The sequence below is a fragment of the Pleuronectes platessa genome, chromosome 23 (genome assembly GCF_947347685.1).
Source record: "Pleuronectes platessa chromosome 23, fPlePla1.1, whole genome shotgun sequence".
In the NCBI taxonomy this organism is placed as follows: Eukaryota; Metazoa; Chordata; class Actinopteri; order Pleuronectiformes; family Pleuronectidae; genus Pleuronectes; species Pleuronectes platessa.
In genome coordinates this window covers 662058-681264 of record NC_070648.1, presented here as the reverse complement: position 1 = coordinate 681264, position 19207 = coordinate 662058, and the positions used below count along the sequence as shown (strand labels likewise).

Sequence of the window (19207 nt, the reverse complement as noted above, 5' to 3'; positions counted from 1 at the left end):
CCTACCTCCCTACAAGCCCTCTAACCTCCCTACCTGCCCTCTAACCTTCCTACCTGCCCTCTAACCTTCCTACCTCCCTACAAGCCCTCTAACCTCCCTTCATGCCCTCCAACCTCCCTACCTCCCTACATGTCCTCTAACCTTCCTACCTGCCTACCTGCCCTCTAACCTCCCTACCTCCTTACATGCCCTCTAACATCCATACCTGCCTACATGCCCTAACCCTAACCCTAACCACTTTCCTACCTCCCTACGTGCCCTATAACCTTCCTACCTCCCTACCTGCCCTCTAACCTTCCTACCTCCCTACCTAACCACCGTCCTACCTCCCTACCTGCCCTCTAACCTTCCTACCTCCCTACATGCCCTCTAACCTTCCTACCTTCTTACCTAACCACCGTCCTATCTCCCTACCTGCCCTCTAACCTTCCTACCTCCCTACCTAACCACCGTCCTACCTCCCTACCTGCTCTCTAACCTTCCTACCTCCCTACTTAACCACCTTTCTACCTCCCTACCTGCCCTCTAACCGTCCTACCTCCCTACCTGCGCTCTAACCTTCCTACCTCCCTACTTAACCACCTTTCTACCTCCCTACCTGCTCTCTAACCTTCCTATCTCCCTACATGCCCTCTAACCTCCATACCTGCCTACATGCCCTCTAACCTCCCTACCTGCCTACTTGCCCTCTAACCTTCCTACCTCCCTACATGCCCTCTAACCTCCCTACCTGCCCTCTAACCTTCCTACCTGCCCTGCAACCTTCCTACCTGCCCTCTAACCTTCCTACCTCCCTACATGCCCTCCAACCTCCCTACCTCCCTACATGTCCTCTAACCTTCCTACCTGCCTACCTGCCCTCTAACCTCCCTACCTCCTCACATGCCCTCTAACCTCCCTACATGTCCTCTAACCTTCCTACCTGCCTACCTGCCCTCTAACCTTCCTACCTGCCTACCTGCCCTCTAACCTTCCTACCTCCCTACTTAACCACCTTCCGACCTCCCTACCTGCTCTCCAACCTTCCTACCTCCCTACTTAACCACTTTCCTACCTCCCTACGTGCCCTATAACCCTCCTACCTCCCTACCTGCCCTCTAACCTTCCTACCTCCCTACCTAACCACCGTCCTACCTCCCTACCTGCCCTCTAACCTTCCTACCTCCCTACATGCCCTCTAACCTTCCTACCTTCTTACCTAACCACCGTCCTATCTCCCTACCTGCCCTCTAACCTTCCTACCTCCCTACCTAACCACCTTCCTACCTCCCTACTGAACCACCTTCCTACCTCCCTACCTGCCCTCTAACCTTCCTACCTTCTTACCTAACCACCGTCTTATCTCCCTACCTGCCCTCCAACCTCCCTACCTCCCTACATGTCCTCTAACCTTCCTACCTGCCTACCTGCCCTCTAACCTCCCTACCTCCTTACATGCCCTCTAACCTCCCTACATGTCCTCTAACCTTCCTACCTGCCTACCTGCCCTCTAACCTCCCTACCTCCTTACATGCCCTCTAACCTCCCTACATGCCCTCTAACCTTCCTATCTCCCTACATGCCCTCTAACCTTCCTACCTCCCTACTTAACCACCTTCCTACCTCCCTACCTGCTCTCTAACCTCTCTTCCTCCCTACTTAACCACCTTCCTACCTCCCTACATGCCCTATAACCTTCCTACCTCCCTACCTGCCCTCTAACCTTCCTACCTTCTTACCTAACCACCGTCCTATCTCCCTACCTGCCCTCTAACCTTCCTACCTCCCTACCTAACCACCGTCCTACCTCCCTACTGAACCACCTTCCTACCTCCCTACCTGCCCTCTAACCTTCCTACCTTCTTACCTAACCACCGTCCTATCTCCCTACCTGCCCTCTAACCTTCCTACCTCCCTACTTAACCACCGTCCTACCTCCCTACCTGCTCTCTAACCTTCCTACCTCCCTACTTAACCACCTTTCTACCTCCCTACCTGCCCTCTAACCGTCCTACCTCCCTACCTGCTCTCTAACCTTCCTACCTCCCTACTTAACCACCTTTCTACCTCCCTACCTGCTCTCTAACCTTCCTACCTCCCTACCTGCCCTCTAACGTCCCTACCTGCCCTCTAACCTTCCTACCTCCCTTCCTGCCCTCTAACCTTCCTACCTCCCTACTTAACCACCTTCCTACCTCCCTATCTGCCCTCTAACCTTCCTACCTCCCTACTTAACCACCTTCCTACCTACCTACCTGCCCTCTAACCTTCCTACCTGCCTACCTGCCCTCTAACCTCCCTACCTGCCCTCTAACCTTCCTACCTGCCTACCTGCCCTCTAACCTCCCTACCTGCCCTCTAACCTTCCTACCTGCCTACCTGCCCTCTAACCTCCCTACCTGCCCTCTAACCTTCCTACCTCCCTTTCTGCCCTCTAACCTCCCTATCTGCCCATCCATCTCCCTAACAACCTCCCTCCCTCCTTCCTTACCCACACAGCTACACCTCTGTTCTCTTGGTTGTTGCCTTTACATTACACTGAAAAGAGGGGGGGGGGGGTGTAAGCTTTTATTCTTTAGAGCACGCTGTCACATTGTTTACATATAAATGCTGAACAAGCACAACAGATTTGATTGATTGATTGAATGATCTGTGTTTTTCATCTTTTATCTTTTATGCAGTTTTCACTGGTGTTGAATCCGATAAGAAAGAGTTCGCGATTCTGTCGAGCCGTGTGCTCAGATGCTGGTTGAAGTTCTCCTGCAGGACATCGCGTCGCTACGAGGAGTTTTGTAGAGCTTGAACGGCGAGGAGATTTCCTTGAGAGGGGTGAGCTGGGAGCTGCACCTCTGATCTCCGGTTGTGGGTTGGATAGAGAAGGAAGCTGGATAGAGAGCTTGAACAGCCTTCCGCCCTCGGCGGGATGGAAGAAGAGAGGAAGATTTTGGGGAGACCTCTCCTTATATTGGCCCCGGTGACCTCACAGGTCTTGGACCAGAGTGACCTATAGGAGTTGACCCTGGTGGTTCTTGACACCTTTGTGTGATATTGTCCAGACCCCAGGACATGCAGCATCCTGTTACATCCTCTGGGAGACTGAGTTCCTTGACTTTCTAAGATCAATGGAACCTGTGGCATCTTGGGGGATTGAGTCCACTCCAGCACATGCGGCATGTTTGTTTCAAGTTTGACTGAAAGGAGGCCTCTGGTTTGCACAAAAACCATGTCCCAACACAATATCAGATCCGGTGCAGAACCGCAGAAATTTCTGCAGTTTAATTTCATCGAGCTCTCTGATGAATCTTTGCAGATGATTTCTCACTTCCTTTTGTTTTGGAGTCAAATCATTTTAAAATTTCGGCAGCTGACAGACCTTTTTTGAGGTTGGTTGCAGGTCAGTTAACAACTCGATCAATGCCTCTGGACTGAGGAAGAGATGATGATGGGTAATCTCTCTCCAGCAGTCAATGACGAACATCGGTTTTTGGACAAGCTCTTTGTGTGCTATTTCGTCAAGAATTGTAGGAAGAGTCTTGGCTGTGATTCTCCTCCTGCATCCATAGCTGTCAAGAATCTCAACAAGGTCATCACAGTCAACCGTGGAGAAATCACTCATTGCTTGCATGAAAGTGTCACGTTCTTCCCTGCTTACAAACTGTAGAAAATGTACTTTCAGGTCACTGTACACACAGTTAAAAAGCACTTGCTCAAGGAAGGGCAGTGCGAGGTTGTTTGTTAGATACTGACAGTCTTGGTAACCTTTTAAAAGGATTCTACCAATTGCCTTCCATGTTTCAGCAGGAAAATCATGCCGAATGAAGGGCACTTTAACTGCTGTACCAAGTTTGCATTGCTCGTAGAATTCATGCCAGAAGCAGCTGAGAACATCTCTCATGACCCCGGATCCACTTCCTGCCTCTTCAGTGTTGTCTGGAAGTATACGTTTCACATTCACTGCTTTATCTACATCAAAATCAACTGTGGCATCTCCCACTTTTAGTTGTGCTGTACTGGTTTCATTGCTGCTGTGTGATGAGACAAAAACCACATCAGATGCCTCGCTGACATCATCTTCAACTTCCTTTGGCCTGGTTGCAATGTAAAAGCATAACATACTCAGCTTTGCAGTCATGTACATAATGCCAATAGACTGGCAAGTTTCATCGGTGAGGCGGTTCTGTTTGAAATCCCACACCTCAAACTGAAAATCAGACACTGGTCCTTTAGGAGAGATCCCACCAGGAAAGAAAAGTTTCTGTCCTTCTTCAACAATAGCTTTTAATCCAGAATCAGTTGGCAACTGTATCTTTCTAGTGCCACCGCCCTGTTTTGTCCTCACCTGTTTGGCTCCTTTACCATCATCATGAAGCCATCCTATCTCTACATTTCGTGTAGTTTTTAGCTTCTTTATGTCTGTTGTTCTTGTGTCTTCATGTAATGTCTTCTCCTTCGTGCTTTCCTTTCTGACTCTCATTTTCTCACGAAGTCTCTCTAAAAGCCCTTGCTTTCGTTTGGGGAGGGACTTTTTACTTCTGCAGAAATTGAAGACAGCAATTCGGTCACCGTAGGAAGGAATGTAATTTTCCAGAGTTGCATCATCCATGAGTAAAATGACATCATGGTCGATCTGCACAGAGGACATAAAATAAGAGACAATGATTTTTTTTTTCAATGTGCACATGCAAAAATGTTTAAGTGATATTACATGCTCTCTCACTGTGAGACAGATTCCAGAGATGTTGCCTGCAATCATCTAGGTTACTGTATTCTGGACCCTTTCCATGCATGTAGGAAAAGCCTTTGCGTTGACTTAAGTGAAACTAGTGCTACTAAACATCTGTCAGACTTGAGAGAATGGGATGAATAGAGCTGGCTAAATCATTATATATACATCTAACCCTTGTAAGCACTGTTCTGTTTTTGGTTCAAACAATAAATCAACAGGCTAATTGATCCTAGGGAGTGCAATGCCTGCACAGGAATTTACATAAACACGAAGTCATGTAATGTCTTCTGTTTTAGTCTTGTCTGTCTATTTCGCGCGTTTGCATTTGTGTAAACTGGTGTTGTTCAATAGTAGTAGTAGATTTGACCTTGGCTAATATTAATAATCATGAGAAATGATTATTAAAATAGAAATTATTTATTAAAAATAATTAAAAATTATATAGCTACTAATTAAGAATAGTAAAATAATTAATTAGAAATGATACAGTTATCAATTAATAATGGTTAAATAATTAATGAAAACAATAAAATTATCAATTAAGAATGAAACAATCTGTAATTAATGCTTATCATTGCGGGGCACCACCCTGGTTACAGGGGCCAACTAGTCAAACTATAGCTATCAGTCTCAAGTGATAAATTATATTAATAATCTCAATATTTAATATTAATGATTATATAATACACAATGAAGGGTTTAAGTTCGAGCACAGGTAATCCAGCTGTATTCACATACACATGTACAAATAATCACAGAAATACAAATACTTTAATTACAAAAGTATTTATTCAAAAGGGGAAATAAAGTTAATGTTATTTCAATGATTCTTCATTTAACAAACTCCAATATTTCAAAGAAGGCAACAGCAGCAGCAGTTATCACAATGGTCACACATGCAATACTGAGTATCTGCTGGTGTGTGTGTGGTCGTGTGTGTCTGCCTGTCTGTGTCTCTATGTGTGTGTGTGTGTGTGGGTGTGTGTGTCTAAAGAGAAAAGGGAGTGGCTATGGCGTAATGACGAGATCACGTAGTGACGTAGTCTGGCCAGGATCAAGATGTTACGTTCACGTACTTTCAAGATGGAGGTTTATGACCCCGGTGACGACATGAGGTCGAAGACAAGATGGCGGTCGGTCGCCTGTTACACAAAGGAACTTTAGACAAAGGGATTTCTTATCTCCTGGTTCTGGCGCCGAATGGCGTCGAGATGTATTAAGGCTCTTTAAATCTAGAATTTTCTATGCCACATGAAATATGTAAGTGTAGGTCGGGACGTGTGTAAAAACAGGTTTAGGAGAAAAGAGAGAGAGGGAAAGAGACATCAAAAAAACATCGTCTGAGACCAGCTACAGTGACTTCACCACTCAGTACACAAATTAGAGTTGTGCACCGATCTTTTAACAGGTTAGGTCTCTGCAAACTTAGTCGGACGATAACAGTGCTGCCGGAGGCTCTCTGTCACGGCGCGAGGCACTTTAAAACATTCGACAATGTAAACAAGGAACCGGAAGTGACGCATCGTTCCCTCGTGTTACACGGCTTAAAAACAGATCAGCGATCTACAAACAAACACTCAAATAAACATGACACGCTAAGTATTTAAACTAGTCTCTGCCCAGACAATAAAGCCTCTTACTGTGACCTTCGCGGTGTTGCTTGCGCGTGGCGCGGATTTTCCAGAAGTCCAGTGAATCTCGTGTTGTGTTCCTCGGGGTACATGCGGTCAGCGAATCCCCGGAATTAGGTGAAGACGTCATGGCTCGAGCTGGATAGCGCTGGTTCATCTGTTGCAGCAGCTTCGTGCTGGGACCGGATATGGAGCGAATTCGTCTTGCTCGTGGAACGGAATTCGGCCTCGTCTCTTCTGAGACAGAATGATGCTTTGTCCTGCAGGGATTAACAGCTGTGTCGCAGCTGTGGGGATCGTGAAAAGAAAAGTCTGTGATGCTCGGCCGGCGAGCGAGTTCCTGTGCGCGGCCTCTTCAAGTTAAAATAACAAAAAGTCCTTATCAAAATAACGTTGACTGAATAAAGAAATAAAAGAAAATGGAAATAAAACAAACGTCTGTAATTGCTCCCTAAAATTACCTCCGGATCAACTAACTGGAAAGGTCAGCTCTATCTTCAGGGAATCGGAAATGGGCTGATAAACTAAAAGTTAAGGTTGCCCCCTTTAGCAACTAAATCAGCTGAAGACCCGAAGGGGTCTGGTGATGTCTTCAGTGCAGGGTAAATGGCAGCGATTTTTGGGGTGCCGGAGCTTTTAAATTACCTGAGAGGTCCTCCTCCTTCAGGAGTTGGTCATAGGATGATGCTGGCTTTAAGCCAATTGAGTGTCAGGAATGGATCTGAGTGGGCGGGGCTTGGAACTCAGCGGGGATTCCAAGGCATTCCCAGAACATTTTCCACCACCAGGGGGAGATTCTTAAGCCTGCAGGAGGATGTTTTCCCGCCGAAAGCTTAACAACCCTTTGTTCCTCTGGCTCCAGTGTCTGGTGCCCCCCCCCCCCCCCCCCCTTTGGGCTCTTCAGACCCAGCAGGGGTTCCGTGTTCCTGCGGGGGCCTTGAAACCTGCTGGGGTTTCTCGAAACTGCCAGGAAAAGTACTCACAGGTGGATAGGAATGTTCCACAAGGCCTTAATTTATACAGGCCTTTGTTTAGATTTTCTTTGTGTTAACCTCTGACCTGTGTCTTGTGGCCATCCGCTGGGCTCTGGCCCAACACTGGGAATCCAAAATGTCGCCATACGGCTGATTTGAAAGTGCTGGGAGCATCTGCCAGTGTTTCCCCTACTATTTATATAGTATAAAGCAGCATATAGCATCATCGTCATGCATCTCTCTGTTTGACGAAGGGCGGAGCTCCGCACCAACGTACACATAAACAAACACATGTGAACACACACCTACAGCCACACAGACGGGAGAGGGCTGCCTATGAAGCAGACGAAGATAACGTAAACGTTAGCTCCGCAGCCTAAACACCGCCGACCGCCCCACGTAGCCTACTCCTTAAGCCTTGTGACGTGATTATTTTTTTATTTAACCGATGCATTCACGATGGTTACATCTCTACCAGGGCCCAGTGTACAAACATGCAACGAGTTAACGAGCTTGTAACATACATCATATCTGCAGCCATTTCTTCGTTTTTGCAAACACCAAGCCCCAAACCAACACATATCTTCCTCACTCACCTTCTGCTCTTCCATGAATGAAATGGCTTCCTCTGGGACCCTTCGAGCACGCAAAAACTCACTGAGGTCCGACATTTTCGGTCCGCGGGAAAGTGGGAAAGTAGTAGCCTATATTGTGTTGCTCTGAGCCCCGAAGTTGGTTCGCTACAGGCACCAATACTTCTGAGTTTAAAGTCAGAATTCTGAGTTTAAAGTCAGAATTCTGAGATTAAACTCAGAACTCACTTGTTTTTTCCACAGTGGCCCTAATCCTCTTCCGGATGTAGACCTGCAGGTGGGAGAAAAGTCTTCCCACTGAGACAAAGGTTTAAATGTTCAACAGAAGAGTTTCCTGCCACAATAAAACACAAACCTTCTTGTCTTCACTTGAAAGCCGGAGTCATCGGTCAGAGCAGAGACGTCATGTGGAGGAAACATCCATCAGCTGCAGAGCTTCACTGGGCAAAGACCAGCTGACCACTGCACACATGAGCAACTGGCTGAGGAGACACTGGTGGGACCAGAAGGAAACCAGCTCCCACTCAGACAGGAAGTCACACTGAGGACACGTAAGGTGAGGGATTTCAAAATAATCGACAGAGTCCAGCTGGGATTTCAAAGTTTAATAAAGATAAAAGAAAGAACACATTCAATTATGTGTTTGAATTATAATCTGTTACAGTTCATCACATTTCAAAACAAAAAGCTAAACTGTCTGCAGACGAGTGTTTTCATCAAACAGAGAATTACGAGCCATGGAAATAATCACACATAACCACAGACTGTATATGGAACATAACCACAGACTGTATATGGAACATAACCACAGACTGTATATAGAACATAACCACAGACTGTATATGGAACATAACCACAGACTGTATATGGAACATAACCACAGACTGTATATGGATCATAACCACAGACTGTATATAGAACATAACCACACACTTTATATGGAACATAACCACACACTTTATATGGAACATAACACACAGACTGTATATGGAACATAACCACAGACTGTATATGGAACATAACCACAGACTGTATATGGAACATAACACACAGACTGTATATGGAACATAACCACAGACTGTATATGGAACATAACCACAGACTGTATATGGATCATAACCACAGACTGTATATAGAACATAACCACAGACTGTACATGGAACATAACCACACACTTTATATGGAACATAACACACAGACTGTATATGGAACATAACCACAGACTGTATATGGAACATAACACACAGACTGTATATGGATCATAACCACAGACTGTATATAGAACATAACCACAGACTGTATATGGAACATAACCACAGACTGTATATGGAACATAACCACAGACTGTATATAGAACATAACCACAGACTGTATATGGAACATAACCACAGACTGTATATGGAACATAACCACAGACTGTATATGGATCATAACCACAGACTGTATATAGAACATAACCACACACTTTATATGGAACATAACCACACACTTTATATGGAACATAACACACAGACTGTATATGGAACATAACCACAGACTGTATATGGAACATAACACACAGACTGTATATGGAACATAACCACAGACTGTATATGGATCATAACCACAGACTGTATATAGAACATAACCACAGACTGTATATGGAACATAACCACACACTTTATATGGAACATAACACACAGACTGTATATGGAACATAACCACAGACTGTATATGGAACATAACACACAGACTGTATATGGAACATAACACACAGACTGTATATGGATCATAACCACAGACTGTATATAGAACATAACCACAGACTGTATATGGAACATAACCACAGACTGTATATGGAACATAACACACAGACTGTATATGGAACATAACCACAGACTGTATATGGATCATAACCACAGACTGTATATAGAACATAACCACAGACTGTATATGGAACATAACCACAGACTGTATATGGAACATAACACACAGACTGTATATGGAACATAACCACAGACTGTATATAGAACATAACCACAGACTGGCCCCTAAATTTTTTTTTAGGGGCCAATGCAGATACCGATATCAAGGAGTAAAAAGCTATTGCTTATATATAAAATTGCAATAAAGCTCAAGTAAAACAATATTTCATGAAGAAATAAAGATAAATTGAAAGAAAACACAAATACGACAGATTATATAGAACTTGAATTAAGACAAAAAATGTTCAATGTAAAATATAATCATAATGCACATTGTTTATCTTGTAAAATAAACCTTTTCATATCGGAGCACATCTTAAAAGACCTATATCAGCAAATTGAAATATTGAACGTAAACACAAAAGCAAATATCACAACATTTATTTTTCATTTATACTGAAATTCAATCCAGATCAAGGCGTTCTTTCCAATGAGCTGTTTTAAAACTGGTGAGTCTAACATGTGAAGGTGTTTCAGGATGAATGTTGATTTTCATGCTCTTGTTTTCTGGAGGATGCACCATTCATAGTCCTCCTGAAACAAAGTGACAATAACTATAAATTACTAAAGTACACACTTGATACTTCAACACCACAACAGGATCAAGGCCGTTCATAGTTTTACACAAAGGATTTGAAATGTGAGACACCAATTGAACTGCATACTTATCGTACAAGAACAATTTGAGTTTCAGTTGAGGTTTATTTCAGATGCACATGAGCCAGTAGCTGAACAGCCAGTTGTTAATATTTGTACCTGAAGCTGAATGTGGATTTTCATTAACGTAGTCAGACGTCTCCTCTGGATCACCTCGGGTTCCTGTGAAGATCAGACAGAACCGACTTGAGAAGGTGGAGAACCACTGTTTTATTCATGTAGTTGATCTCGTTGCCACTCTATTATCTCTATCACAACCAGCTTCACCAGCTTCAGGTGCTCCACACGTGGTCCAATGCAAATGAACGTCCTTGTTGTTCAAACATTATGTGGACGCAGCAAAACCGATCCCTGGTTCAGTTTGATCCGGGTCAGACTACATTCTGGTGCATTGGTCTGGAGCCGGGTCTGAGGAACCTTTCCACCTGTAACTCTGCTTCAGACTCAACTGAAGAGTCCAAATGTCTGTCTTTGGACCATGTGACTAAAATGAGATGTTGGAAAACCACACGTGTGTATTGATGTCATGACTTCGTGTTGGACATTTCTGTCCTCATCTGCCCGTCCACCTGAAACCAGAAGGTTTTTCATTGAGGACTTCTCTGCAGGAGACACATTTTATACTGTACCTTCCTCCGTGTCTCCTCTGATTGATTCATAGATGCAGTCGTCACCTACGAGTCAATAAAAATCAAATCAACATGAAATGTAATTGGAAACTTTGTGACTAGGTTCTTCTGAAAAGCATCAAGTTAGAAATATCTGTGAAGACATTCAGGAGGAGAAGGACGGCTGACCGTGGAGAAGAGACGAGTACACTGGCAGCTGGACTTCATCGTGGTGGACAGTTGGGTCTGAGCTCTGATTGGTTCTCAGAGACTGGCTGAGCCTGAAACAATCAAACAATCACAAGTGAATGAAACAGAAAAAGTAAAGTATTGATGTTTTGTTGAAGATGAATCAAGAGAGAGTGGAACCAACCTGTCACAACACAGATCTGTGGAAAAGACAATAATGATCACGTTACATGATTTTATTTTTCAACCTCTGCTCCATGACTATCGTGACAATAGTTTGGAATAAGTTTGATTTAAATGAAATGAACCAGAGCAGCTCTCACTCTTTGAATTCCTGCACCAACACAACAGCAGCAGCAAGAGGAGGAGAATCAGTGTGAAGCCTCCAACCAGCCCAACGACCAGCAGCACAGGAGACGCAGAGGGAGGTGCTGCAGGAGTCACTGATCAGAGGAGGAGCAGTGAGGAGCAAAGAAAGATCCATGACGAGGAGAAACATAGAACCAACACTTCAGACATTTTGACATGAAAAAAATGTATATTTTAAATTGTGCACAAAAGGTTTTTAGACGTAGAAATACTTTATATATGTGTACAATAAGTTTCCAGCTGTAAAAATATGTGAACAAGTTTATTGAACAAGTGGACCTGGTGTTTAGAAACCGTCTCAGTGAAAATACTGAGCAGAAAAGTTTTGAATCTACTTCTCAACCTGGAGACTCCTTTTCTACCTCATATTGATCACACTCACATTTTACTGACATCCAACTCTCTGGTGAGAAGTCTCCTGAACGTCCACACTTGTAGAAACCTTCATCTGACTTTGACACAGCTGAGATTTCCAGTTTCCTTCTGACATCACTTTGGAGGAGTTCACCATTTTTGTAGAAAGAGAAACTGGAATCGAGTTTTGTTCTTCTGTACCATGAGCAGCTGAGAGTAACTGACTGTCCCTCAGTCACAGGATGGACAGGGCTCTTCAAGACAACATGACCGTAAACTGTAAACAGTTAAAAAAACCATCAACAAGGGAGGAGAGGGAAACAGCCTCCGGGTGGCGCTGTGGGCTGTGGCGTCCACACAGTCACGTGATGTCTGCTTGTTTAACGCAGACAGACACACTCTCACAGCTGATTCTGGTTGTTGAACGTGTGGTTGTGTAAATAAAGAGGGTGAATTTCATCCAGAGATCATGTTTGATGTGATGCACCTTGGTACATGTGGGGGGTGCAGCTCCTGCAGGAGCAGTGAAGGGAGGCAGTGCTCCTCACTTTCAGTTACTGTACCTTTAAATCACATTATGGGATGTTGTAAACATGCACAGTGTGCATAGATTCAATGAAAAACTACAACCTGCAGTGATGTTGACTGCGTTGCTGATCTCTGATCCAGATCCACACCAGACAACTCCAGAAGGAAAACGATCCATGTTCCATGTGAAGCTTGTCTCCTGAGACTTGCACTCTGACAATTGCACTTCGTCTCCAGTAAATATCCACAATCTCCACTTATCAGAGTTTCCCTCGCAGGTCAGACGGACCTTGTCATAATAGTAGTGCTGCACTGAGTCCGGACTCACTGTGAGAGACACTGACGAATTGGAATCTGAAAAAAACGTGACATGAAGTGTGAAACAGAAACTAATGGTTAAAATATGTTGAGCATTAAAGACGTGAAGTCATCAGCAGAGACTCCATCTCAGTCACATCTTGTTTTTTGGAATCAGGTCATAATATTACCAGAATAACTTTGTAATGTTTCCAGATTAAAGATGTCATTTTAGGCTTTGAGTCATTTTACAGAGGAAACGTCAGAAGGACGACATCGTTTGTTGACATCACAGTGACATCACAGTGACATCATGATGATGTCAGTCCGAGCATATGATCATAAATAATATCACCTTCAGGTCAGTCCTATAGGATGAACACAAAGAATAATTTCATGTGACATTAGATTTTGGGGAATGATTCTCTGATCAATATAAACTTCAGATTGTCTCTCTAACCCTGTATCTGTCTTGACCTTTGACCTATGACCTCTAAAAGTGAATCAGCTGGAGGAACCAGCCAAAGTAAAGTTCCCCAAGTAACTGACCGACTGAAGGGACAACATCTGCTTCAAGAGAGAGAAACAAACTCACCTACAGGCCACACCCACTTTGTCTTACTGTACTCAGTGTAAAACACGGGGTCTCCTCTTCCAGCTCGACATGAATAACCTGCTGACTCCGTCAGGCCTTGGATGATGAAGGAGTTTTGTTCAGTTCCTCCGTCGCTTCCTGGGAGCAGCTCATAACTGAACTTGTCAGGAATGTGCAGATCACTCCACCCATATCGAATTGACTGTTTACATCTGGGGACTTGATCCAAACTAATGGGGTCAGCTCTGTACCAGTAGAACCTCCATCCTGCAGTGGGATGTGGAACCCCCCCACAGGTGAGAGTCCCTGAGGCTCCAGGAGTCAGCCATGATGGAGACACAGTGAGGACAGGTCGTGGTGCAGCCGCTGAAACAGAACATCGTCACAACAGAAACACGTCTTCATGTTTGTCTACAGATGTTCATTTTGGAACCAATGACATTTCTGGATGCTTCACATTCAGCCATCGACATGACTGCCCCCAAAAGTGAAGCCAAACGATAACACCGCCCCCTGGTGGCTGCCTGCAGTACATGTCCACCATGGTTTCTTTCATTTGAGTTTGTTCACGAGTTCATGTTTCTGATCAGTTTGGTTTTAATTAGTTATTTGATGCTATAAAAACAGTGAAATGTCCTGATTGACAGCTGACTCTGACTCATGATTGGTACATGTATGGGCGGGACCTCGATACCCCAGCTCCACACCTCTATCATGATTTCACAGACTCTGGCTCTAAATGACCTGAAAAGTGAAAGATGGCTGGTATCTGGGATACTTTGGCTTCTCTTTTGTTCATGTGCATATAACACATATAAACTTTGTAGTATTTCAAGTTAAACACATATTTTAATACTAAATATGACTTGACTCACCGTCAGACAACGTGAGGGGAGCACTCCAGCCTGTTGAGTTCTGCCGTGCACCTTTCAGTCGGCCCTGACACCAGTAGCTGCCGCTCAGATCTGACCCCAGACTGATCCTGAACTCCTTTGTGTTGGGGGGTGCATGTGAGCTGGTTGCTGTCCATTCATACTCCCACTCAGAGTCTCCTCCCTGGATCTCACACCTCAGGGTGAAGGCTTCTCCTCTGTATCTGCTCGGCCAGTTGGGTTGAAGAGTCACAGCAGCTCTGTTGTGGACTGTTCATATTCACCAGTAAAGACAGAATAACAGCTTGTATCAGCATCAACCTTTACGTCATCTCAACAAACAGTCATGGACGCAGAATGGATTCTCTCCTCACTCACCGATTCCATGAATCCTGACTGGGTGACTGTACTGGGTGTAGTAAACTGGATCTCCTCTTCCTCCTCTGCACCAGTACAGTCCTTCACGTGAGGCACTAGCACTTTGTCCATGTGACTTGAAGTCCTCATCCGTCAGGGGCTCCGAGGTTTTCTCACCTCTGTACCAGTAATACTTCCATCCAGGTGATGCTGGGCCCACGGAGCAGGTCAGGAGCACACTGCCCCCTACTGGAAAGGCTCTGTGGTCAGCACTCAGGTGAGCCGCTGGTCTTTCTGTTAATGTTAAAAACACTTTAGTCCATTTCATGTGAGTTGATTGAAATGAGTAGAACATGTAGTAAAACATGCAGTAAAAGCAGAAGCACAGAATGGTTTGGTCCAGATTATACCACCTGTTTGCCACATCAGAGCCACAAGTTAGCCACAGACGTACCGTACATCAACCAAAGCTGCCAGACGTGGCCCAGATTCGTTTGGATCTATTTGGACCATATTCACCACATGGACCACTTTAGGTTCACATCCAGATCCCACTTTGCCTAGAGCACCACATGTTTACCATAAAGACCCAGGCAGTGTTCGAATTACGTGGGAGCCAGAGGGAGCCGAGCTCCCAGAGAGTGAGGACTAGCTCCCATGAAAGCAACAAAGTCAAAAATCTGAGGGGGTCTCTCATATCTGAAGGTGTCTGCCATACCTAAAGTGTAAAGATGCTAATTAAATAACTGTTGATAAAGCAAGGGGATATGGTTGGGCAATCATATGTCTACATAGTTTCAGTAATAAGTTAAAAAAGTAAAATAGGTAGAGTGTAGTCAATCTAACATGCTAGTTAGGTGAAATGGTCAGCAGTTGGTGGTAATGACCCTCACTCAAGAATAGTGACTCCCTATTGGTTGAGAGGCGGGATCAAAACAAACACACCGGAGAGCACAGAGAGAAAAAGAGGTGAGAAAGGAGACCGACTGAGTTGAAGTAACGGTGAAGTAAAAGAGGGACATTAATAAGGATGCTACAGCAGTATTAAGAAGGTGACGCCACTTTCAGTTTAGTACCTAAGAGTTTTTTGTTTTCATTCAGCTCGCGAAAGGGCACAGTATTTTATGTTCCGTTTTGGAGTTATCTAGCTGGCTCAGTATTGTGCAGGTATACAGTGCTAGCTGATTTAGCGGAGGTGTACCGCCGTCATCTAGCAAGATAACGTGCTGCTCAAATAGCACCCGAGCAACCCGGACGCTCGTGGTTCCTTTGAGGAAGCTACGCCACTTAATAGCGCCGCTAGCTACCGGGAACGCTAGCGGTTCCATTCAGCTACGTGGGACGACCAGTTGGCCAGGAACGATTGCCGGTTAGCTGGCAATATTATCGGTGCACGCGCCACAAACCAGGTGGTCGTGAGTAGCCCTTATTGGGCGCCAAAGAACCCAGTTAACAGGCCTGCAATGGGGGGTTGAACTGATCGTTTTATTTGTGCCTTTTCAGTGCCGGCTTTTGTATTTTCTTTTATACCTGTATGATGTTCCTGTTTGTAACAGGTGACTGTAATTTCATGTGAACACAAAGTTTATGTTATACCAGGGAGAGTTTTGTGAGAGTTACCATTCTGTGTGGCCTATTATTAGCTCCAATATTGATGATTCAGTTTTAAATGTGAAGTGCTGTTTTATGCAGTTAATTGATAAGGGAGATTGCTATTGTCATTATTGGCCTAGTGCCCATATCCATTGAGTTTGTTATACAGGGACTAAATATAGTTTAAATAGCCTAAACATAACTACATCTTATTTCCGGTAACGAATCATTATTATTTCAGCTACATGACTGCTTTGGTTAAATCAATTATTTGTAAATAGTTGACAATGCGTTATAGACTCCTCATTTCCATTAGTAGACATTATTCAGGTGGTTTAAAGTGAACTCAGGTAAAAGCCGAGTCTTAACAGGGAATTGACTATAGGGCTACATATATATGGACTATTACAATCAATAATATATTGAAATTAATTAAAATAAATCAATTTCTGTACAAAAATGTGTCTGTCTGTTGTGTGCGTGTGTCAAGTTATATACAGCCTATGCCTACCGTGCGCAAAAGCGCTGCTCGCGCCTAGGCTATTTCATTGTTTAGCCTTGGTAGGCTATGTGCGTGGTGCGCCAACTTTTTTATAAGATAGAGACCCCCTTAGAGACAAAAAGATAATTCGAACCCTGGACCCAGGTGTCTTCTGGGATGGTTGGACCACATTAGCTCTTTAACAAGTGGACGAGTTTAGGCTCAGATCCATTCTGTCCACAGGAAAGCTAGAGGAGCTGCATCACTGCCTGAAGTGGACCACATCCATCTGGTCTAAAGGTGCTGAGCATCCACCGTATATAAAGATGGACCACATCACAGCTCCACAACAGTGAGCTCGCCCCCTGGTGGCTGGCTGCAGTAGAGGTCAGATTATCTCAGGAGGAAAGGAAGTTCTTGTTCCTCTGATGTTCTGTATGTTCAAGTTTTGAGTTGAACTGAATTAGTTTTTGACGTTATAAAAACATGGTGAAACATCGTGACTGACAGCTGAGGCTGACTCACGATTGGTCGAGTATCGTCAGGACCTTGGTCCCAGATCGTTTGTCTCCAGGATGTTTTGACTTGGATTCTGAACAGCACTCGTTTCCTCCCAGATGAGAATAACATCTAAACATCGGTGAACCTCATCTTACTCGCCAACAGGCTGATCGCAACAACAAGATAAATATCGGTAAGATGTTCAGCTTTTGAATCGGTGCATCCCTCGTTACTTTTTAGTTGTGTTCTATTTCTTATCAGCGCATATGAACATAAACTGAAGGAGACATTTGGCAGTTTCTCAAAACTTGGTCTTTCTCACCAGAAACTGTTAATGTGACGTCATCGCTCCACTCGGTCGTGGAATTCAAGTTCTTCTTGTCTTTAGCCAAACACCTGTAGCTTCCACTGTCGGAGGAGGACGCATTGACAATCCTGTGTTCATTGTGTGTTGGAGCCGTAGTTGAGTTGGGTTTGGTCCATTCATTCAAATTCAAGCTAATGGTGTGATGTAACTTGTGTATATATAAGGCTGCTCTGACCTTGGACATTCAGCCAGCTCTCTGGTGATTCTCCGACTCCGGAGACGTTGCACTTGTAGAGTCCTTCATCAGACTTGGACACACGGAAGATGCTCATCACTCCTTTTTATCCCGTCGTGATACGGACGTTGTCCCTGAAGAACTCAGCGATTCGGTGGAAAGGTTTCTCCATGATGCAGCTCAGAGTCAGGTCATCTCCCTCCATCACAGGACCAAGAGGAATATCTAGGATCAGCTCTCCACCTACAGTGTAAAACAGACTCAACCTTGAAGTCTCTGTTTGTCGTGCACGATGAGAAGATCTTCATTTTCTGCTGGTACAGGACAGTGAAACCTTTATGGATGTAATAATGAACACCGATGAGAGGGACGACCGCCAATGTCGCCAAACAGATGATTTATGCTATGATGAAGCTGTGGCAGAGATCGTCTATAGTTGAAATAAAACACTGCCGTAGAGACCAGGTGCCTTCAACGCTACAAGCTGCACCCACAAGCTCCTGTTCATTCATAAAGTACCCCCCCTCAAGCTGGGAGAACGTGGGCCACCTCAGTCCATTGATAAGTTGAACATCAAAAGGTTGGATCAGATTTTGTTCAACTCACCAACAGTGACGTTAACTGCGTTACTTTTCTCTCCGTGTTCGTCTTCGCACCAATATTCTCCGCTGTCGGATTCATGCACGGTTTTGATCGTGCGGGATCTGGTCGACGTCTCCCAGGAAGAAGTGTCTGATGGAGTTAGATCCTTCAGCCTCCTCATCACTCTCCACTCGCTGAGGCCTTTCAGATCCTCACAGCTGATAGAGACCGACTCGTACTGAAACAACTGCAGTCGTTGTGGATCGAAGTGAGGAAAAGCTGCATCTGGGACAAACGGATATTTAAGATATTTAATCAATGCTATTGTCTTTACGTTATTGAGATTACAACATAGTGATTTAACCCCCCCCCCCCCCCCACACACACACACACCACCTGCCTGCTGAGCTAAACCCAGGATCATGAGAAACGTTAGCAAAGACACTCGACATCACGGTCCATGTACTGAACTCTGACGTGTAGGGAGCTGATTAGCAGGAAGTGGATTTACCGTCTCTCCGATCCTTCAGGCTGTGGACTTCAGCAACAAGTGTCAGAATCACTGAGGAGACAAAGACACAGAAACCTTCACATGAGACAACAGGAGATTAAAGATGACGTCTAGATGCTGGCTGAATAAATAAATCTGATATAATTTAGACAAACAGCTTTAAACTTCAAACAGAACCTGCTACTCACACAGTGGGATACAGAGAGATAAGAGCTCCATGTTGTGGAGTGACGACTGAGACCATCAGACTCAAATACCAACGACAGACCCTCTTCCTGATTGGTCTGTTCTTGGTGCTAAAGGC

At 44.5% G+C, this 19207-nt stretch overlaps 1 protein-coding gene across 1 annotated transcript; it reads right to left on the bottom strand.

The window, feature by feature from the left end:
* Positions 1–8493: 8493 nt before the first annotated feature.
* On the bottom strand, positions 8494–17907 carry LOC128430553 (uncharacterized). Its single transcript, XM_053416654.1, has 13 exons — positions 17864–17907; positions 17591–17766; positions 14715–14987; positions 14340–14606; positions 13465–13830; positions 12675–12926; positions 12073–12321; positions 11645–11764; positions 11506–11521; positions 11322–11413; positions 11154–11198; positions 10624–10686; positions 8494–10401 (listed from the first exon to the last, which is right to left on the bottom strand). Exons 1-13 carry the CDS (start codon positions 17905–17907, stop codon positions 10391–10393), a joined length of 1974 nt encoding a protein of 657 aa, XP_053272629.1. The 3' UTR covers positions 8494–10390.
* Between the last annotated feature and the right edge of the window lie 1300 nt (positions 17908–19207).

Coding starts and splice junctions, on each gene's coding strand:
- LOC128430553 (XM_053416654.1), bottom strand. CDS start 17,907: ATGAGCATCTTCCGTGTGTCCAAGTCTGATGAAGGACTCTACAA. Junction 17,767..17,863: donor TCTGATGAAGGACTCTACAA/GTGCAACGTCTC, acceptor TCACACCATTAG/CTTGAATTTGAATGAATGGA. Junction 12,927..13,464: donor AAAGTGGGTGTGGCCTGTAG/GTGAGTTTGTTT, acceptor CGTTTTTTTCAG/ATTCCAATTCGTCAGTGTCT.